Source organism: Alosa alosa, chromosome 15 (genome assembly GCF_017589495.1).
Source record: "Alosa alosa isolate M-15738 ecotype Scorff River chromosome 15, AALO_Geno_1.1, whole genome shotgun sequence".
NCBI lineage: Eukaryota > Metazoa > Chordata > Actinopteri > Clupeiformes > Clupeidae > Alosa > Alosa alosa.
In genome coordinates, this window is record NC_063203.1 from 22321289 (window position 1) to 22344706 (window position 23418).

At 39.3% G+C, this 23418-nt stretch overlaps 1 protein-coding gene across 1 annotated transcript in view; it reads right to left on the bottom strand.

Moving 5' to 3' along the window:
- Positions 1 to 23418, bottom strand: part of LOC125307901 (E3 ubiquitin-protein ligase rnf213-alpha-like) — a 104156-nt gene that overhangs the window by 39230 nt on the left and 41508 nt on the right. Inside the window, exons 21-33 of the mRNA XM_048264032.1 lie at positions 22729 to 22821; positions 21295 to 21417; positions 21128 to 21163; positions 19316 to 19475; positions 18434 to 18622; positions 12751 to 12867; positions 12062 to 12627; positions 9262 to 9418; positions 7913 to 8130; positions 7522 to 7662; positions 6444 to 6611; positions 2267 to 3773; positions 1373 to 1563 (exon numbers count right to left, since the gene is read on the bottom strand). Coding sequence (XP_048119989.1) covers positions 1373 to 1563; positions 2267 to 3773; positions 6444 to 6611; positions 7522 to 7662; positions 7913 to 8130; positions 9262 to 9418; positions 12062 to 12627; positions 12751 to 12867; positions 18434 to 18622; positions 19316 to 19475; positions 21128 to 21163; positions 21295 to 21417; positions 22729 to 22821 — 3666 coding nt within the window. The remainder of the gene's footprint in view (positions 1 to 1372; positions 1564 to 2266; positions 3774 to 6443; positions 6612 to 7521; positions 7663 to 7912; positions 8131 to 9261; positions 9419 to 12061; positions 12628 to 12750; positions 12868 to 18433; positions 18623 to 19315; positions 19476 to 21127; positions 21164 to 21294; positions 21418 to 22728; positions 22822 to 23418) is intronic.

Sequence of the window (23418 nt, forward strand, 5' to 3'; positions counted from 1 at the left end):
AACTTTGAGGTTTCTTGTGGACTATTTAGATTGTATGCCAGGTGTTCTGATATAGACTGACTACACAAAATATGGAATAATTACAAAAAAGTCTCTATTTTTGCACTTACTTTGTTGGTTCAATGAGTGTGTATAAGATAGACTATACATCTGTACAACTAATATTTGATAATACAACATGAAGATTCAATTTCTATGGATTCTTGTGAATATTTCAGTACCCAATATGTTGCATCTACTTATTTTGCTGCAGCTACACTGCAGCCAGAAGTCAGGGTAGCACCAAAAAGCGGGGGGCATTTTGGATCAAATTTAATTGAGACATAATAAAATTAATCTGAGAATGTAAAGTACTATACAGATTGTACATGAAAAAAGTTGTCATTTTTGAGTCAAAGCTTTGAAATGGTGTATAACATTACTATGCTACATAGCAATATGGTGCATACAATTGATTTAGAATGTTGGGGTGAGGTGGGGGAGGGGGGTAACCGTCCCAAGCCGACGGGACACTGAAAGTTATTGGGTTAATATATACCGATATCTAGCCGATATTTGTAACATTTATTTTGTATTTGGCCTGTTATGAAATCATCAAATGTAAACACATTGTGAAACTTAAAGCCCAAATTTGGTAACATGCATGTCAAAATTTGCTGCAAATTCAAAACCGGATTACTCTGGAACGGCTAACTGTACAAGGGACTGCTTTACACCTTTGTGTTCGGTAAGGTCTGCGGTTTATTTTGATATGTGGTTTGTCATGTGTTGAACGAAGGGTTCGTGAAGTATTCCACCGAGATGAATGGGTAGGGAGATAGGTGCAGAACCTAGAATTTATGATTCCATTTAATAATATTATTTACTTGTCTCGTGAACCGTTCACCACAGCAATTAGAGACTCATCGTTTAAAAGCTGAGAAAAAGCTCTTTCATGTGATGTGATACTTGTGATGTCTGTATGATGAGTAGGCTGCTTCGCGAGTAGTTCAACTGAGAAGAATGGGTGAATTTGGACGCACTTCCTTTCTTGCCGTGCACTGTCACTTTCTCCACTGCGTAAAAGACTAAATTAATTTGCGCTGTGAATGCTAAGATTATTTTGACAGGCCATAGGCTAATAAAATAGACTATTAGTTGGACGCAAACCAGAATATTGAAAGAAGGGGGCACCAAGGCCACAGTGGCCTATAAACCTCTGATTTTCAAAGGGGCATCACGGCCAACGCAAGGGGCAACGACGGCCATGGCCATCGTGGCCGTCATTAAATTCCTACCCTGGTTGTCACCCATCTGTAAAAGAACCTTCAGAATAAAATAAGCATCTAAAAATCAAACAAAACAAAAACAATACTGTTAACAGCAGACTTACCACAGGGGGAACATCAAAGTGGAATATCCTTGGCACTGTGTCAGTGGGCTTGTCCTCATATATCTGAAACTTCTGGATAATGTGTTCTGGTCTCAGCTGTGATTCAGTAAGTCTGATGGTTTCATGGGTGAAGTCTTCCTCTTTCAGTTCTTTCATTGCATTCACAAGACTTTTCACGTAAAGTGATTTTCCTTGGAAAACATTAATGAAGAAGTTAATTCACTATAAATGTGAACATTTCTCATATTGTCTAGATGTAATTACTGGTCACAGATAACACAAAATTTCCCAAAAGGGTAAAGAGCATGGGTTTGTGTAACACTTAAAGTTTCTTATCACACACAAACATCTGGAAAATGTACTAAAAATATCAAAAGTTTCATTTTTTTCCTATGTTGGCAAAATAAATGTTTGGATAATGTTTCTTCCAGTTTACAATTTTCTGTTTTAGCTGGAAGCTCAGAAAACTGAAAAAAAAAGCTGGGAAGTCATTTTCGGATCACCAGTCTCAGGGATTTTGTATGTGTGTGTGTGTGAGCTGGTGGATGTAGAGAGTTCGAGCAACAAAGAAAAGATACAAATGTTTTTTTGTTTTTTTTTTAAATGAAATGCATCTTATTGGTTGCATTGGAAGAAGCACATTATACATCCAACCATAGTAATACTTAAAGCTTTGTGATGAGTGGTCTTGCAAAAAACTTTGACATAAAAAAACCCACAAATTTTCTATATTTAAGACAGAGACAAGACCAAGTCAAAGTACAGTTGATTCCGGGACAAGACCGAGACTGCGTAAAAGTGGGCTCGAGACCAACAGGCAGTTTCCAGTACTACAGCACTGTTGCACAGTGAAAAACAAATATTTTGCTTAGAGCTATTGAGCAAACGTCTTACCCATGCCAGCATGCTCTGAGAAGACAAGTTTGGTCCTTTGTGGAAAGAGCTGAAAGCGGTGTAATTTTCCAAATCCCTTTTCAGCCCCAGAGGGCAATTTGTGTTGAGCCTTAAGGTACAGTTTAATCTCTTGATTTCGGCGTGGGTTCTCCGAAAGTGTTCTTTTGAAATTGTCAAAGGCAGTAGCAACATAACTATGACTGGCTTTTGAATCACAACAAATGATCAACCTGTAATTTTCTGTGGCTGCACTATCTTGCGTTTTCGATAGTTTGTAGTATGTGGACTCCAGTTTTCTTGAGACCTCATGATTGAGTTTGTCTGCATTCAGCAAACTGTAGATCTTCTCATGTATGTTGCCAGACTGGAGAGCTCTTCTGAGGATCAGCTCAACCTCCTCTGCTGTTGTCTCAGGTGTGCAGATCAGGATCTCGTCATAGCTTGGCAGAGGCTGTTCTTCATCTTTGTACACTGACAGACAAAGTGGTGCCATTTCAACATATTTACAGGAGATGAGATTTGGTTTTCCAGCTTCCAAGCCAAACGGTAGTTTTCGTTGTACAACGGCTGTTGAAGAATTAGCTATATGCTGTATGGTTTCTCCCAACACATCTAAATCCACAAATTTATCTGACACAAGTCCTGAAAGTTTGTTGTGGTATGTCTTCCAAAGCATCACAATCTTATCATCCGTGTGGTTTAAGTTTTCAAACATTGTTGAAATCTCATCCTGTGTCATTGCAAAAGATGACATTTGATCAGAGGAGTGCCCCCCTTTGAATTTCATTTGACTACCAAGCACATCATCTTTTGCTTTCTCATATTTTTCACTCCATTCTCGGACCCAATCATCATCATCTTGATGCTCATCAATATGTTCCATCACAAAATCTCTATATTCATCAATGTCTTCTGGACTTCTCCCTCCCTCGTGTGCTTGCTGTTCACAATACATTATTCCTGCCTTGCCCACTTTCTCAGGAAGTCCAAACCCTATGAAATATTCTAAGTGATCTGGATAAATGTAAAGGAACTTTTTGAGCAGGGCTGAACCTTGTGTTCCACTGTCTTCAACTGGGGTCTGGAGTGCATCGTTAAGAGCATCCTTTACATCTTCGTCTGTGATGTCCTCTTTCATGACGGACAACATGTTGAGCAAACTAGCACTAATTTCGTGTTTGTGTTGTACTTCTGCCATTGAGCAGCACAGATTCATCAGCTGCTTTGCTGTGAAACAATTCAGGGAATAGTATTTATTCCTTTTTGTCTCCACATACTTCAGCCACTCTGAGAGGCAACACTTCATGCTGTCACAGAGTCCCTTCAGCTCCTTTAGCAGAGGTCTTTGTCCTTTGATTTTCACGTTGGTGATTCCAAAGTTCACCCAGATTTTGGATTCCCGCTCACGCTTACAGTAGGCTGTCATCTCCCAGTCTTTGAAAAGAACATGACCAGCATCACAGAGTTCAAGGAAGGATGTTCCGACATTGATTATGTGCTCCAATACCTGGAAAATAAATTAGGACAGGACATGATTTCATGTTTGAAATTGTTGTTAACAAACACTGAGAAATTGTAATAAATGGAATAAAACTGATGGGCATACTGTATCCTACATAAGTATTAGCACAGGGATGACATCGCATTCTGACTGCAACCAGAGCACATAATGGAAAGCTGTGTTTTTCTTAAGTGGAAGTGGGGATCACATTGAATATACCGAGGTTCAAGAGGCAAACAACACAACGCTCAAACTATAATAATTTGAGCAATTCAACAAAGTTGTCTCATTGCCAAGTGACATTAATAACTGATTTCTTTAAAACAGAAAAGACCAACCCTTTTAAGGGTGCTTTACCTAAGAACCACCACTGGCGTTTAAAATCGGTATTGCAGTCCAAAATCAAAACATTTGAAAGTTTAGCCTCTTCCCTTCCAGACAGGATTCCCTACTATGCACAAATAGGCTGACACCAGACATAATTTTCACTGCATTTCTTACTTCCAGTAACTATATGCATGTGACAATAAACTTCCTTGTATCCTTGTATCCTTGTAGGTTGAGTATTCATCATCATCGAAGACTGTTCTCACCCCAGCCACAGACTGTTCACCCCACTCCCCTCAGGGAGGCGTTACAGGTCTCTCCACACCCGAACCAGCAGGTTCAGAGGAAGCTTCTTTCCTGCGACTGTCACCCTACTAAACTCTAGCTCTGCATCGCGGTGACATCCAACAAACTAAGCTCCCATCACCCCTTGCCCCGCCTGATGCCTCCTTGCCTGTGCCTGTTGAGGTGTCCACGACCATGGCAGCCTTGACAGGGACAACAAGGAGGCGGACATCCCCCAGCCACCCCCACAACTGCACAACTCCACAACTGTTACCACACTGCACATAACTGTACATACTGTACATATCTGTTTATATGGTTCATGCTAAATATCCATATTTATTCAGTTTTTCTGTAATATATTCTGTTAATACAGTACACTGCGTATATCTATATTGTTCTTATTACTACTATAATAGTACTGCCACTACATTGCACAAATCTGTGTTGTTTATACATTGTTCATATTACATAGCCATATTTATTCTGCTCTTATAAGGTTACTGCTAATACACTACACATACTTATATTTAATTTATACTATTCTAAACCAACTTCTGAAAACAACTGTAGGCTACTGTCTCACTGCACTATATCTTTTGTCCTGTCTATGCACCACCTACTTTGTATATCACATTGCACTTTTTTTTGCTTTTTTGCACTTCTGGTTAGACACAAACTGCATTTTGTTGTCTCTGTACTTGTACTCTGCACAATGACAATAAAGTTGAATCTAATTCAATCCCAAGCTAAGAGTGCAATCTGGCAATGCCGAAGATCAGAAGGCTACACTGGAAAACAGGTCTAATGACATCCACTAATGAGTTTAAATGATTTTACACCCAAAACACACTCATGACTGATTAATAAACATAAGAACAACCTTTTTGAGGGGTGCCCGAAGTGTGAAGACTGAGACTGACTATCTCTGAGACTGACTAGACAAAAAAAAGTTGGGTGACAATCCCCTCAACAAAGAATAAAAAGACATGACCCTCCCCTATTTTGCTCCGGTGGTCCATTCCATAAATACCGAACGGTCCCTAATAAGACTAACGTAAAATGAAACGTGGCGATTTTCTAGGCTGATTTGACATGGAACTATACTCTCATTCCGGCGTAATAATCTGATGCAGCTCAAACTTGTTGCTGGAAGGCCTACAGGGACTATTTTCAGGTGCTGCATGATATCATTGTGCTGCTGCGCCCATGGTACGTTCACAACGTTCCTTGATTATTACGCCAGAATGAGAGTATAGTTCACCACATTTCATTTTTACACTTTCTTACTACACTTTCCAACTTGAGAAGAGACAAGTTTTAAAATGGGAAAATTGCTGGAAATCTTAGTCACTTTTAAGGGTGATGCTAGCAGGCGAGATGCTAATGGTCTAATCCGATTCAATGATCTTTGAATTCAATGAATTGTTTAACTTGGGGAGGGGAGGTGGAAAATCAGTGTAATTCCCGAAATGGTGGAATATCCCTTCTGGGAGTCTGGGTGATCCCAAAATATTCTGTAAAAAGGAATGCTCTCAAATTCTCTGCTTTGTATTCTCCAACTTGGGCAGCCTTGGCCCACTGGTTAGCACTCTGGACTTGTAACCGGAGGGTTGCTGGTTCGAGCCCTGACCAGTGGGCCGCGGCTGAAGTGCCCTTGAGCAAAGGCACCTAACCCCTCACTGCTCCCCCAGCCGCCCGTTAAAAGTAGGCAGCTCACTTTCGCCCGGGATTAGTGTATGCTTCACCTCACTGTGTGTTCACTGTGTGCTGTTTGTGTTTCACTAATTCACCGATTGGGTTAAATGCAGAGACCAAATTTCCCTCACGGGATCAAAGAAGTATATATACTATACTATACTATACTATACTATACTATACTATAGTACGATATTTTGGTCCTCAGAATAAATTTCGTTCAAGGATAGATTTTCCTTGTTTTTTATTGTGAAATTATAATAGAATGACAAAGGATGTTTTTTTCATGACTCTTTTTACTCTCCTCCTAGGGGTGCCAATAGATAAGGAGGCTGCTGCAATAATCATTCAAACAATTATATTTACCTCCACATAATTTGTGATGCCATCTTCTCTGTTGTCATGAGTGACCGTGATCAGCATTAGTTTGTTCTGGAGTTCCTTGAGTTCAGTCAGGCTGTAATCCCTATATTTACTATTTCCATCGGAAGACACTTCTTTACATTTTAGAGCAATGCAATTTTCCAGAGTCACCTAACAGTTTCATCGGGGCAAATCACAAAGACAAAACAAGGTTCCAAATCAACAAACTAACCATCACCCATCAAACAATGTTAGCAATGTCATCATGAAAATTACTTGAAAATTCATACATTCTGACTACTACATGCTACAAAATGTATCATAAAACTGCAATAAATTTGGGTAACACTTTACTTGACAGTATCAACATAAGAGTGACATGACACGGTCATGAACACATGACACTGTCATGACGCATGTAACCTAACCCTAGCCCTACCCCTAATCCTAACCTCTAACCCCAACCCTAACTCTAAACCTAACCCTAACTTGTTATAACAAAAACCGAATGTCACTTAATAACAGAAGCGTTATGTCATAAACGTTTATGACATGTTTATGACACGTTCATGATAGTGTCATGTCACTCTTATGTCGACACTGTCAAGTAAAGAGTAACCATAATTTGATTAACATGTTACGAAGTCATTTACTTGTATAAGCATGAAAAATGATCATGGAATGGTACATTCTAGGCAGATCGCACGTCAATGAAAGCACATTTTGCCTGCCACTGGAGTGCAGTGGCAATGGCTATCTGTGCTTTTCTTACTCATGTATATGCATTTATGGGAAGACAGGGGGGGGGGGGAATGGGAGTAATGCACAAAAATATGTGAGTAGAAGTGTTAATAGTGATTGATTAGGTATTCTGTATGTATGAAAACAGCGCACCACTGTTTTGCAGGGAAACATTTCCACTTTTTAAAAGCAATCCAAATTGTGGTTAAATAAGTCAATTAGAGAAACTGAATCAGTATGAGAGCGCCAGTTTTTCTTCATTTTTTTGTTTGCCTTTCTAATGTCATACTTTCACTTCATCCACTTCCTTATCTGCTAGACTAGAGTATTAAGCATTTACCATGGTTTTCCCTGAAGGCCTTCTGATGGTGTAGATTCCACTTTCATTGATATCTGTTGCCTGACGCAAAGATGACCTCTCCACAGACCCATGTGTCTCATAAGCTATCTCAAGCCAGTCTCTGTTCTTGCAGGAGTCTCTCTAAAAAGTAATACAATATCAGAACAAATACTCACAAAAGGAAAATACATTCTCACCGATCTCACAATACGTGGCTGTATAGCATTTAATTTGGACATCAACAAGAGGATCTACTGCATTTTCACAACATTTAAACTATTTTATAATCATACTGCAAAGAACTAACCCATTGTATAAAGTTGTGATTTAGGACATGTCTTTCAGTATTAACATACCCATATAATAATATGTACAGCTGCACCACACCTACCAGCTTTTCCTCAAGCTTTTTGTCATTTAGAAGTTCCGACTGAACTTCTCTCACTGCATCTCTGAATTCGGTGAATCCAGACTTTTCCGTTAATCCATAAATTAGGGGTGCAGCAGCAGAAATGGCATCTCTAAAGTAACACACTTTGTCGATATCCAGGGCATTTTCTCCAGCAGAGATCGACGCCAGTTCCACAAATGCAGATAGCTCTCCAGTATCTTTTCAAAAGGGGCAAAATAAATTTTAAGAAACACACCGAGAAAATTATTTAAATTGGGTTTAAATATACACCAATATATTCATATTCATACTTTCCTACTTATAGAAAATGGCATCGTTATGAGGCAGTGCATTAGTCTTGGAGAAAAACATGCATTTAGGGTGCGAGTTTTGCAACAAATTGATAGTGGTATCGGGAAGATAGCTTACGTCAAGGCAGGGAGATAGAAGAAGAAGAGACCTCTATGTTGAAGTGAATTTACATAAACAAATCACATGCAACCAGAGTTACAATCATTCCGTTTCGTTTGTGTTTATATGTGTGTGTGTGTGTGTGTGTGTGTGTGTACATGCATGCATGTGAGTGTGTGCATGCCTGTGTGTGTGCATGTGTGCTGTCTATGTGTGTGTGTCTGGCTTGCATGTATATGCGTTTCTTTATGTGTGTGTGCATATGCGTGCATGCTTGTGTGTGAGTGTGTCTGTTCATATTATGTGTCTATGTGTGGGTTTGTTTGTTTGTGTTTGTGTTTGTGTTTGTGTTTGTGTTTGTGTTTGTGTTTGTGTGTGTGCGTGAATCATCTACTGGCAACCCTTAACGCGTTACTATCTTCAAGATGATTGGTGTACAGTCACTAACGTTAATTAATTCATTGTATGCTCCCCCCTCCAATGAATTCCACGAAACTTAGCATTTTTCCTCAAATTCTCAAGATATTCACAGAAAACTGTGTCCACCTTATCCTCCTTTTGGGGGTCCAGTACGGCAGGTGGACGACAGAATCAAAAATCAATGGTTCTGTGTCATCCTTGTGGGGCTACAGGCCCACCAAGTTTGGTGCAGCCCAGCCTTTCAGTGTCCCAGGAATCAGAAAAAAAAACTAAACCTATACCTGACTAAAGCTATACCTAAACCACTTTGTGCGTCTGACTCGCTCTGGCAGCAAAATATGCTCTCAAACTTGCACCCATAGTCTTACATACATTGATTATTATTTGGTAGACCAAATAAAGGGCAAACATGCAATACATCAGACTTGATTTTTTTTAAAATAATTTTCATTGTACTTTTTTGTTGAATTTATTTAGTAATTTCTAAATGTTACTCTGCACAATAAAGAAACCTTTACCTTTGATGATCTCTTTGATCCAAGATATGAATCCTTTTTCCACACATTTGCTTAGTTCTTTTAGGAAACTGATGACATAGGGTGGAAACTTCTTCACTATTTCTCCTGCTTTGTGCATCTCTAGTGTCAGATCACGCAAACACGTATGACTCATTACCTGTTGAAGAACAATTATGAAGAACAAATGTGTCCTTTAGATTTATTAAACTATATCTAAAAAAAGAGATAAACAATTCTTAAACAATTCTTTTCAGACATTCTTAAAGGATAGTTCCTACAATTTTTCACATAGATCTGTATATCAAGGTCACCGAGTGATCTCCAAATGTCCAAAGTGCCCTTTTGAAAAGGCATACCCGTGATCTTTTTACCAATTAAGCAATGAGTACAATCAGTCACAATTAGTAGCCTTGAACATTTACCAGTAATAATTTATGGAATAACAATTTATGTTAAAACTAGATGTACCGAGCGGTACAAAATATGACCGCCACCCAGTCCAGCCCATTTTTTTCCACAAAAATAAGTCACGTTTGTCAAATTGTGGTCATTTCCTACTTTGTTTCTTTTTTGTGTTTGTAATGGAGTGTGTGCAAAGTGTGTGGTTGTTTTTGTGTATATGTGTGCTTCTGTGTGTGTTTATTGAGTGTGTGTGCCTGCATGTCAGTTAGTTTTTTTGTTTGTGTTTTTTAGTGTGTGTGTTTGTGTGTGTGTGTGTGTATGTAGGTGTGTTTGTATGTGTGGGTGCATGTGTGTGAGGGTGTGTGTGTGTGTGCGTGTTTGTGCGTGACGTGTGTGTGCATGTATGTATGTGTATGTGCATGTGTAGCGTGCTATTCAACCACTTTACCAATAACCTAGCCCTTCTGTTACAATAATGCATACAGAACTGGTTCCTTCCTTCAAATATACTGGATGATTACAAGGCCAAATTGAATGAACCAGGTTGGGAATTTAGCCAGCAAATCAGGGAAACACCTACTCTGTGTGTGTGTTGGGGGGATGACAGGGGAGATGGGATAGTGTGCTGTGTATGTGGGGAGAGGGCAGTGTGCAGGGGTGTATGTAGGGGGGGGGGGGGCAGTGTACTGCAAGTATGGTGAAGGGACTTACTATTACTAATTTTAGGCTAACCTTACCACGATGTTGGAAGAGACGTTGAGCAGGGAGAGTTCACTTTACTGGGGATGGGGAACGTTTATTACCCCAAACATTCAGCTCATGCAATAAAAAATAAACCATCTATAGCCTAATTTGTCTCGTCCTGTAGTGCCCTTTCTTTGAAAAAAATCTTGGTTCGTGGCTACCAGGTTCATATTTCACTCTTAAAGGGTTACTTCGGAGTAAAAAACAACCTGAGGTTTACGGTAGATAACGGGTACAAACTTTCATTTGGGAGGAACATTACATTAATCAGAGGAGTTTTGAGCTAGACATTTATTGCATTAGCAACAAAATGGATTATAGAGTGTTGTGGCGAGAATACAACCATGTCAAAATAAATCCCTATTTGCAAACCACTGACAAAGTCAAAATAGCCTTTCACTTTGCTGATAGTGTCCATGGGTATCCTGCAGATACAGTAAACCAAAGTATTGCAAGTATTACAGAGAAGCTATAACAAGGAGGGTTTCTGAAAGCAACACACACTGCCTTATTTCTGTTCTGGTAATATCAAATCAGTGGGCAAGTTAGAAATCTTGCAGCTGTGCAGATCTGACTAATTCTTACAATACAAACAAGCATCACATTCAGCCAGATCTGCATGCTGGAAGAAGTAAAATGTGCCCACTGGTTTGAAGCTACCAGAATAGAAGATAAGGTTGTATTTACTCCGGACTATCCCTTTAAATGACTATTGTCCATCATCCAATAAAACTTCTGTGATGACATGGTGGAGCAGTAGAAGCTCAAACTGCGGATCCTCGAATGCACCATTGCAAATCTGTGTGAATTTTTAGCTTTAACTTTAACTCTTAGTTCTTCGTCTATAAACATGAGAAATCTGTGTGTCTGTTGTGTCTGGATAAATAGTTGTTGAGAGATTTGTGAAGACTAAAAAAGCTGTTGGTAGCATCGGCTAACTAGCGCCAGATTTTGGAGTGCAGGGGACAAGCCGAGATGGGCTATGAGACATACGTTCACACTCGGTATCATGTTTCAACACACTTTAGGTCAATATCACACCGGAATTCTCCTTTAACTTTAACTCTTAGTTATATAAACATGAGAAAGTCTATAAGTCTTTATATTGACCCTTTCAAGAGAGTTCCATTATCAGCATCATAGTTGGCCCCACAAGACTTCCGTTTTAACATTCCATATGTTATCTTAATGCAGAGGAAGTAGATTGGGGCCCAAATAGAATGTTCAAGCATTGTTTTTGTTTTTATTGTTGAAAGGGTCTATACAAGTCTATAAACATGAGAAATCTGTGAAGAACACACAATCACCTTCACAATTGTCTGAGGACCCCAGTGAGTGTGAAGTTGATTGCTTGAAAAATTTTGGTATTGGATGAGAAATTTGGATAGAATGTCTTTCAAATGTTTTAATTTTTTCCAAAAACTCCAAAAGAATCAAGGGGAAAAAAGCCTAGTTTATTTTTAGCCTAATTACAAATAGTTCAACCTCTGGAGTTGCTTCAGTTCACCCTCATGTTAGCACTCAAATCACTCACATCAGTAATGTACCTTTATAAACATAAAATACATTATATTATGCACAACCCCTGAAATGAAACAGGATGGAGTAGAATAAATAACATTAGAAAGGAAAAAATAGAAAAAATATAACATACTTGAAGGTTTCCAATAGAAAGGAAATCTCCTTGTAGACCAAGACTGTCCTTGAGGTCATTGACCACTTTTGCATTTTCAACAGCAGAGTAAAGCTCTTGGTACCGTTTGATATGTTCACATGTATTTTCAACCCAACCAGGGATGGAGTCTTCACTGAAAAATCTGTTCATGTGCTGCAATTCCTTCTTATGGGCATCTTTCTTCAGAAATGTCCCCATTTTATTCTCCAGGTCTTCAAGAGTCATTAACAGGTTCATCAGCATTTCATGGGAATTTTTGAATTCCTCTATTGCTGGTTTATAAATCATTCTGTAGACTTGATTTAGTGGAATTAAAGACACTTCCTCAAACTCTGATAACTTAACATCCTTTGCTATCTTCCTCCAAATGTGTTTGAAATATGTGCTATCAGATAGAATACCAATCTTTTCAAACACCTGGATGTTGAACTGTGCACTCTCTTCTGAATCAGAAGTTGGGGACAGCTTTTCCATCATGTTTTTCAGAGAATGTTTCTCAGTGGACAAATCGCATAGCATTGTTGATTTAAGTGGCTGTATATCCACTTAATCAAAAGAAAGATAGAAAACACAGATTCAGAACAAAATAAAGTTACAGACAGACACACATATAATCATGAAGTATGGACTGAACCCAAGAACAAGTAATCAAATAAACAGAGGCACACCTGGTGATCCTTGGCAAATATTGTAGAGTGCCCTCATGTTGCACTGCATTTCTCGGAAAGACTTGAAATCCTTCTCTGCCTCTTGCAGTGCTTCACTGTAGGACTTCAAGTTTTGCCCTAAAAAAGGTATAAACATGTATATGTGTACACAGACAGACAGACAGACAACACACACATAGTACTGATGTAGTACTGGAGTGCGTTTCTCAAAAGCATCGTTGCTAACTACGGTAGCAACTAACATGGTTGCAACTATGTAAGTACGACACAACTGTTCCCCAAAACGACCGTGTGAACTATGGTGGTGGAACTTGCATAGTACGATGCATCGTGACACTGCGTCAGTGTTTCCCAAAACCATAGTAGCAACTAACCTTCGTAACCACTATCGTAAAGTTGTGTAGTTACAGCTACACCTCTCGACCTGTAGTATGTAGTAAGAACCATAGTAGACGACGTAACCCTGATGACGGAACACATAGAGGACAGATGGATGAGAGGTAGCCATTAAACAATCCCATAACATTGCTGTGGGATACCATACCATAGCATTGCTGGAAGCTACAATTGCACATTACTGGACAACGTTATGTGGTACAGTGGAAAGTGAAGTGTTGTGGAGTTAGCCTACAACAGAGCGGACTGTGGTGAAGTGCTATGGTGACCGCAATCATCTGTGTTGTTATTATTCGTGAATTTACATGTAGCCTAATGCTAATGTGTCAGCACAGATTCTTTCGAACACCCGTTAAGTTATCTGGTGATAAAGCTTTTGAATGCCAACGGTATTGTTATGTGAGGCTAGCATTGTAATTGTTATAAAAGGATAACGTTACATTGTAGTCGTATGTTAAGTGTGTTTGGATGAAGCATCTGCTAATCATACACATAGCTAACGGTATATGGACTCTACAGCCCATTATGATGTGGTGAAGTGACTGTGCTGTGGCAGAGACTGTAAGCGTGTGTGCTTTACATGAGAGGTCATGGGTTCAAGACTGAGTCGATGGGTGTGAGGTGAGTAGGCTATGCATGTGGAGTGGGGTTTGTGTTGTATCTTGTCTGATCACAAGCAATGTTTAGCGGGTGTATAAGTTAGGCTACTCTCAGTTATTATATGATCTTGATATTTGAACACATGAATTACGTTTGATTATGTTGGTACAATGACATTGGAGAATGCTGCTGTGAAGTTGAGTAGCCTCTCGCTTGGAGAACTTTAAGACCTCTGGGACTTAAGTGAGCATGCAGAGTGCTGTGGTCAGTGTCAAAATGTGACATGATTTTCACTGATTTAACTTGTCCTTCATGGCCCAGGCATGGCCTGTCATGGGAGGCGGAAAAATGGTAAGTTGCCTTTGCTTTGTGACCTTTCAATCTGTGTATGTATTTTGATGTCATGGCTCATAGGGAATGTGTGTGTGTGTGTGTGTGTGTGTGTGTGTGTGTGTGTGTGTGTGTGTGTGTGTGGGAGGGATCATAGGGAGAAAGTGATGGTGGGAAAGTTAAGTACATTTACCCCCTCAGGGCACTCAGGGAATATAGACATGCATTTGAACAGTATAGACTTTGCTACTATCTCAGCAGCAGAAGGCAACAACATGAGCAGCACCTACAGTAACACTGTGTGTGTGTGTGTGTGTGAGTGAGTGTGAGTGTGTGTGTGTGTGTGTATGTTGGTACAGCTGGTGCAGATCCTTCAACCATTTGAGCATTGAAACATTTGTGCTATGTGAACTGTCATTTTGTGGTTGTGATTCAACACACAACTTCATAACTACAATGGATGAAAAGTAATGGTAAAAAAACTATCTGTGCATTTAAAATATCATGAAATACTTGTGTGTGGTAACAGTATTCAATTTTCAGTGTCACAGTGAAAACACATAACAAGGGCAACTTTGGAAAATGCTGCATAAAGGCATTAAAAACTTCCAGTGAAATGAAGGGCAATCATAAAGTAAAGTATTCATTTATATAGCGCTTTTAGAACAGAGTGAAACCCAAAGCACTTACATAACAACATGTTCAACATTGTTCATATTACATATCCATATTTATTCTGCTCTTACTGTAAGGTAACTGCTAAGATACTGTACATATTTATATTTTTGACCTCAAAAATTACCAGACACTCCTGACCTCCTTCTCAGCCAGCATCACTGCTGCTAAGACTGCTTTCTACCATGACAAAATCAACAGCGCTACAGACACTCGAAAACTTTTCTCAACCTTCAAATCGCTACTCAACCCTCAGCTGCCTCCTCCTCCATCCAGCCTTACTGCAGATACCCTCCGCCTCATTTTTTTACAAACAAAGTGGCGCAATCAGCAGTCAATTCTCTACATGCCCACTCACGCGATCTGACTCAGATACCGCGACTCCTACAACCTCTAGGGACTACTGGAACATCTTTTTCAGCATTCACGCCTCTCTCCGAGAGTGAAGTGTCCAGACTCCTGACATGCAGCCGTCCTACCACATGCTCGCTGGACCCTATACCTACGAGCCTACTTCAGTCCATCAGCCCGACCATCGCTCCAGCTATCACACATGTGATCAATGCCTCGCTAACCTCCGCACATTTCCAACAGCGTTCAAAATGGCCGGGTAACACCGTTACTTAAGAAAGCTTCTCTCAACCCTGCTCAAGTCGAGAACTACCGCCCTGTCTCACTACTGCCTTTCCTATCCAAAGGCATTGAACGAGCAGTCTCCAAACAGGTCTCTGACTTCCTTTCACAGAACAACCTTCTGGATCCAAATCAGTCTGGGTTCAAAAGCGGCCACTCTACGAAAACGGCTCTGCTGTCTGTAACAGAAGCCTTAAAGAAGCCAGGCGACCGCCGGTCATCAGTACTCATTCTGCTTGACTTATCGGTTGCCTTTGACACGGTTAATCACCGTATCCTTCTCTCTATACTCGCTGACATGGGAATCTCGGTTCTGCTCTCTCCTGGTTTGAATCCTACCTCACAGGACGCTTCGTTTAACGTATCATGGCTTGGTCAGCTATCCGCACCTCACCATCTAACCACAGGGGTCCCCAGGGCTCAGTGCTGGGCCCCTCCTCTTTGCTATCTACACCACCTCCTTGGGACAGATTATCCGTTCGCACGGCTTCTCATACCACTGCCATGCAGACGACACACAGCTCTATCTGTCCTTTCCACCTGACTCCACCCCTGGTTTCAGCACGGATCTCGGATTGCCTTTCAGACATAGCTACATGGATGAAGGCACACCACCTCCAGCTGAACCTCTCAAAGACTGAACTGCTGGTCATCCCAGTTAAACTTACCATACACCACGCGACATCAACATCAAATTTGACTCCCTGTCTGTTTCACCGACCAGGACTGCAAGAAATCTAGGAGTTGTTCTTGACAACCAACTAAACTTCTCGGATCATGTTGCCTCAGTCGCCGGGCATGCCGCTTTTGCACTCTACAACATACGGAAAATCAGGACTTACTTGACTCAAGATGCTACCCAACTTCTGGTTCAGGCAATAGTCATCTCACGACTCGACTACTGCAATGCCCTCCTGACAGGTCTCCCAGCCTGCGCAGTGAAACCACTTCAGATGATCCAGAACGCTGGGCAAGGCGGCCTGGTCTACAACCAACCCAAAAGGGCACATGTTACCCCGCTGCTCATCCAGCTACACTGGCTACCTATGGCGGCCCGCGATCAAATTCAAGTCTCTAACGCTTGCCTACAAAGTAGTCTCCGGTTCTGCTCCCACCTACTTGAATGCCCTCATACAGACTTACACTACCTCCAGACCGCTGCGGCCCTCTGACTAATCCGGCCTAGCTCTACCACCACGATGCACGCTCAAGCCAATCCAAACTTTTCTCATCTGTTGTTCCTCGTTGGTGGAACACACTGCCAGTTCCTACAAGGGCAGGGACATCCTTTTCCACTTTCAAAAACTCCTGAAGACCCAGCTCTTTAGAGAACATCTACTCTCATAGCAACACTTACAACAAGTCTTACTGATCCTAGCACTCACCAGCCGCTTTTAAACTGACAAGTAACTGTTAAAACAGCACTCACCGACGACTTATTCTTACTGTACTCTAATGTTTTTTTAAACTGTCCTAAAATTGTGAGAATTGTTCTAAAACTTAATGTTTACCATGTTGTTAGTCGCTTTGGTTAAAAAGCGTCAGCCAAATGTAATGTAATGTAATGTAATGTAATATGTCATTTATATTACTCTAAACCACCTTCTGCAAACCAACTGTATACTACTGTCTACACTGCACTATATTTCTTGTCCTGTCTATGCACCTGTCTATACTTTATATATCACATTGCACTTTTCTGCCTTTTTGGCACTTCTGGTTAGATGCAAACTATATTTGGTTGTATTTGTACTTGTGTTCTGCACAATGACAATAAAGTTGAATCTAATCTAACCATGCCAATTTTCATAGAACATAATATACATGTATCCTAAGCCTAGGCTAGTAAGCATATGGTCTCCAATCAGTAGTTAAAACTAGGACTACAGGTTCTAAACGGTCATAGGAATATTTAGTGATTGAGCCTATCAAAGATTCCAACACCATTGTTAATTGATCATTATCCAGGCCCGAACCTACGACTACAAGATCCGAAATGCAGAGGTCTATCCTTTCACGCCCCCTTGTCACGCTACAACAAATGAAAATATTGGCCAGTATTTAGCCTATAGGCTATTCGGTGTGTTTCATTAAATGTGTAACTTATTTGTTCACAATTGCTCGGTTGGCGATTTATGCTTCACTGATTAGGCTAATTAGTAGGCTACGTTCAATAGACGTTATTATTACAATTATCATTATTATGCCTATTATTATTAGCCTAATATAGCCTAGGGCCTATTGAAATGACTGCCTATTGTTGTAATAAGTATTATCATTATTTATTATTATTATTATTATTATTATTATTATTATAATTATTATTATTATTATTGACATTATAAGTGATGGGCCCAGGAAACGTCATGCAATGTCAAATTTCATTACTTTTACGTGACTTCATGCGTTCGGCTCTAACCGACAGAGCCCGACATTCTCCGAACACATCTGCAACCATTGTAGTCTGAACTATGTTGGTTCAAACCAACATGGTTCAAACTAACAAAGTACTATGTAAGTACGACGGTTTTGGGAAACAGTCGTAACTTACATGTTGGTTAGTTGAACGATGCATCGTACCACGTTAGTAAAAAGCTAACCTCCGTAGTTGTACGGGAAACGCACCCCTGTATGTCAAATTGAACCCTTTACATCACAACGTATTGGCACACATGTAAGCCTGCCAAAATCAATAATTGTTGCTAAAGCTGCTCTTGAGATATTGAAATGTGTAAAATGCAGCGCCTTCCATGGACAAAATTGTATGAAATTTAGTGAGTCAAAAGAATGTGATGTATTTTATCTGGGTTTTTTATCTTGCATTAACATTGCAGCTTGTTTTTGATCGAAGTAACACACACTGGATTTTCCCATAGTGGGACTAGCAATGATTTCAAGTCTAGTTTGAGATACAGCTGCTCAAAATGTTGGATAATTTTGAATAGTCATAAATTCATTCCATTTGAATGTTGATGATTCTGGAAATATAAATGAAAATGTCTTTAAATGAAGACAGTAGGTATCCTCTCTATACATATGTGGTACTTACCCATAACCATAGTATATGTGTTGGGTTGTTTTTTTCTATCAATTATATATGACATTTGTTGGCAGGAGATTGACTTGCTGATAATGTATTCGGGTAACCTCTCCAGAAATGTGTGAGTATCCTGTATGAACTCCTTTGCTTTTAATGAGAGGGGTTCCCTGTAGTTGGCCTCCTCGTTCTGCCGCAATGCTGTGGTGAAAGTAAATAAAAATGCAAATACCTTAGTAGATGTTTTACAGAATAAGGGCCTGAATCCACCAAACACATTTTTTGCACCTACGGCGGCTATTTTCAATACAAATCCTATGAAGTTCAGCGTTCTCTCGGCGGAAAAAAGCCCTCAGCGCTAACCGTTTTTTTTTCTGCTGTGCTCTTAGTGCTTTTAGGACAGCGCTAGGCTCTTCAATGTCACTTCTCTCTTGCTAGCCAATTGAAATCAAAGAAGGGGTGGGACCTAAACTGTCAACAATGCTGGTAGTGGCTGATGAAAACTCAATCAGCCAAGTCCTATCATGACTAATATTAAACCAATGCTGCAAACTGAATGCAAATTACAAAGCCTAGAGGGATGACCTATTCTATTGTAATGCCAAATGAACTCCTTTTGTCGGGCGAAATCATATTTAGCGAGCTGAGTCCTGAACGATTGCTGCCATTTTAGTTAGCTAGTTAGTTAGCATTAGGCAACGTTCCAAAAAGACGTGCTGGCAGACGGTTTTGGTAACATAGCAACAATAAACACTTGACCGAAGCACTCTGTAAATGAGGTTTAGGGCGCTGTGGCTGCAAAAAACGTGATTGGTGGACACAGGCCCTAAGTATTGTATAATACTGATCATTTTAAAACATTATTTGAAAGATGACTATTATTAAGTATCTTACCCAAAGTTTTGAAAAGCTCAGTAATTTTGACATTATAAAGTACATGAAGGTAATCACTAGGATGCCATCTTCTATCTTCAGATATGTTTTCAATGATCAAACTCATCAATATTCCATATCTTTGGCAAGTCGATACAATTTCCATAAGACTTTCACTTCCCTTTGTAAAAATACATGAACAACAAAATAATAAAATACAATACAAATACAAAACACATTTACAAATGTAAGAAACCCAGAGAAATATTATTAGTTAAACCGCTAAGATCGCCCTACTGTGTGTCTGATTGGGTTGCTATAACATATTACCTCCACCCCAGCAATCAGAACTGTGTCAACATTTTTGGACATGAAGAAACTACACAAAAGACCTCTGCAGTCAATTACACCAGTTGAACGGATGTTTCATCTTTCTTTAGTTCCAACGTAAATTGGTACTATGATGGTGTTTACAAGCTAGTGAAATTTAACAGCTTCCACCATATAAATTGTTTTAATGTAACACTAAATTATGACATACATTTTACACCTCCTTATCCTTAGGTGTAAGGTCCAACGTAAGTCATTTGGTAACATGGCCATTATGTTTAAATAGGTGGCAGTGGTAACATAGTGATTAAGGACCTGGACTTGCATGCAGTAGCCTGAAAGGTTGTGGGTTCAATTCCTGGCTTCCACCGTTGTGCCCGAGCAAGGCACTTAAAATGTAATTCTGGAGATATTTGAACCCAGGTTCTTTTTCACCATGACGAGTCGAACACCCCTTTGAGAGCTAGATTACATTGATCGAAGGAGTACCGAGTTTGAATAATTTTTAACCTGACTTAATCCAATGCTGATATATTTCTGAACTTGAACTATTGCATATTTCATTAGATAATGGTTCATTTATATATGATAAATATTTTTTCAGAAAATGTCAAATATAAAACATTATTGATATAATGTAAATAATCAGCTGTGGAAGTTTTGTGGGGATATCTATTAGTTAATATTTTTGGCATATGCATCTGTAATATATACTTGCATTAGCGTATGATAGAGATAAACAGGGTCATAACACAAAAAGCTTCTAACAATGCAATGCTATCACTTCATCTCTAACTCTAAGGTGGTATACCTTGCCACTATGAGACTTATTTGCCTCAGTTGGTACACACACACACATACATATATATATATATATATATATATATATATATATATATATATATATATATATATATATATACATACATACACTGTACATATAGTATATATGCTAGGCTGCTCACTTCTGTTATGGATTAATTTGCTTTCGAGTTTGTGGTTTTTGCATTTGATTTTTGTATTGGGTTTTTGTACTGGGTTGACTTTGGTTATATGGGCCACAGTTAGCCTATTCCATTTGCTGCCAGGGCTAGTCTAGCAACTCTCCGTTGGCTTGTTAGCTCGAAAAATTAAACTTCTATCAGGCCAATCAAATCGTGTACGATTACTAATCCGAGTCGTTAGGCGGGCTTAACATAATGATTGATGGCAGAGTTGCAACGGTTTGGCTTGAATTCCCTGCTACTTGAAAACAAATAAGATGGATGTTGCTGTTGGCGAACAGTGTGACACGAGTTAAGCTTTTAAAAGTTTGAACTAGCCAACTAGCTCCGCTGGTGGGAAACGCATGAGACTCATAGCGCTGTCCTATTGCGTGCAAAGGGAATTTGAAAAACAACCGATTATCCCGCCCCTCGGACTGAGCACTGCGAATGGTGAGTGCCCAGACCCTACATTTTAATGTGGGTCTGGCTTGTCAGCAATATATCCACTGAATATTACCAATGCTTGTTGATTCCTCGAGTGTATATATCTGTTCTGAAAACATAACAATTACAAAATATGAATTATGTTTTGGTTAGCAGAAAACAATAAAGTATACTGTGACATTACAGTTTTATCTACAATGAGTGTAATTGGTGAACTCATAACAATCATGAACACTTTACCTTGTCGTCCTTGCCATAGAGCTTGCTGATAGCTTTGGTGACCTGTCTTAACAAACATTCATTCATTGCATGTGGGCAATGTGGGGTCTTCGCAAAGAGCTCAACGACCTTGACTTCCGTCTCCTGTTTGATACATGTGAATATTGAAATGTAATACAACATAGTGTAATGGGGCCTGATATGCTGTAAATACTCTCAAATACAGTTGCATTTTCATTCCTGAACAACTAAGGGTATGCCGCACGAAAGTCACCATCACTGACACTGGCTAATTGGGCTACCAATTTTGCAGTCGCAATAAACAAGGGATTCGAGGCATTTTCCTATATTCTGTTTATGTAGGCTAATGTATTTGTGAATGTTGCCTGCACAATGCAAATAAATAAAAGATAAACTGGTGCATTTCCATACTCATAGAAATGAACATTGCGAGACACTTATCTCTTCTATGATCTCATCCCATAAAGATTTTCTTTGACTTGTTAGTTTTTTTGAACATTTATTTTATCTAATGACACAGCAAACATGATGAATTGAATCCGCATTTCCTTGCACTTGCGAAACTATGTTTCACTAGCCTAAAACCGTTGGCGTTCACATTCCTCTTAAAGTGACAGGCACTCAATTAGATTTACACACCCCAAATGTGATGATATGAAAGACAAGTGTAGCCTAATAATTTAAATATCAATATGATGTATTCAAATTATTATATTAAATATGTTTAGCTATTAGTAATCATGCAGATCACAAAATACTATAAATAATTAACAATATAAGTTTATAGTTTATATGAATTCCAAAATATGAAAAAGAAACCTATGACAACCATCACTTTCTGTGTGTGTGTGTGTGTGTGTGTGTGTGTGTGTGTGTGTGGAGGGTCAATGAAATACTATGATTGCCACTGATGTAAATGATCACAAATTTCAAATCACACAAACCAACTCAAATAAAAAAACGCAAAATATCGAAATCGAAATTGTTATTGGTATTGAAACAATAATGTTGGTATCGTGACAACAGGAGTTGGGGATGTGTCCCCACCAAAGCTGAGACCAAACCTACGCCCTTGGTAACATATCTTGAACATACTTGATCTATTTGCCAAACTGAATACAAGACCACTGGACGGGATCATGGTGAATATGTTGGTGTAGTCAAATTGTTCATATGATCAAATCTCTACGAGGGGATGACAATACAATATAATGATAACACCCTGAAAACTTGACTAAGAACAATGAATGTGGCACTTACGCCACAATTATTAGCAAAAACACTTTACTCAATAATGAAATTAGTGTCAGCTCATGTGCGGCTGACCTCTCACATTACAAACTGAATTAGAGAATTAGAATTAGATTTTAATCTTTGGTGTTAAAATAAGAAATATGGGAAATATGAAAACCAATTTTGTCCAGCGCATTTTACTTTTTGTAGCCAGTCTGTGAATAGTTTTTTCAGGTTTCTCTCCCAGTCATCCTGCCAGATATCACACTGTATCTCATACAGTTTGGTCCAGTCCTGAAAAATAAGCAAGCAATGAAAATAGTGGTGATGTATGGTAATACTATTAAGGCAGCATAACAAGATTAATAACTTAAAGGTGTTGGTTTTTGAACGTTCTAAGTTCCGCAACAATTGAAGGTTCTAAAATTCTATGTTGAATTCAATGAACCCAGATATTCTTTAGAACGTTCATTTCTCAACATTCCCGTCACACCAGTGTGACGGTACTCCTTTAAGGGTTAAGAACTTGAAATGTCAGAGATGGGGAAACCTGGCTTCAGAAAGAAAAATCCCCACACATATTTGTTCCAATCACTCACTAAACCAGCTGTTTCTTGTTAGCTTAAGTCTTTTATATGAATTTATTAGTGAAATCAGCTGTATTAGATGTAAAACCAATACATGGATGGACTTTAAAGAGTTCCACAAATAGGCACTCGCATGAGTGCATTGTCACTTGCTTTTTAACTGGCAAGCATTGGATTTAAACAGTCGATTTTATTGAGCAGTGGCAACAAAATATAACTGAATCATAATGTACACGGCGGTGGCGGCAAAGTGTGACACTAGTGTTCTGTCAAACTGGGCTACCTGTCGAGTTATGCTACCAAG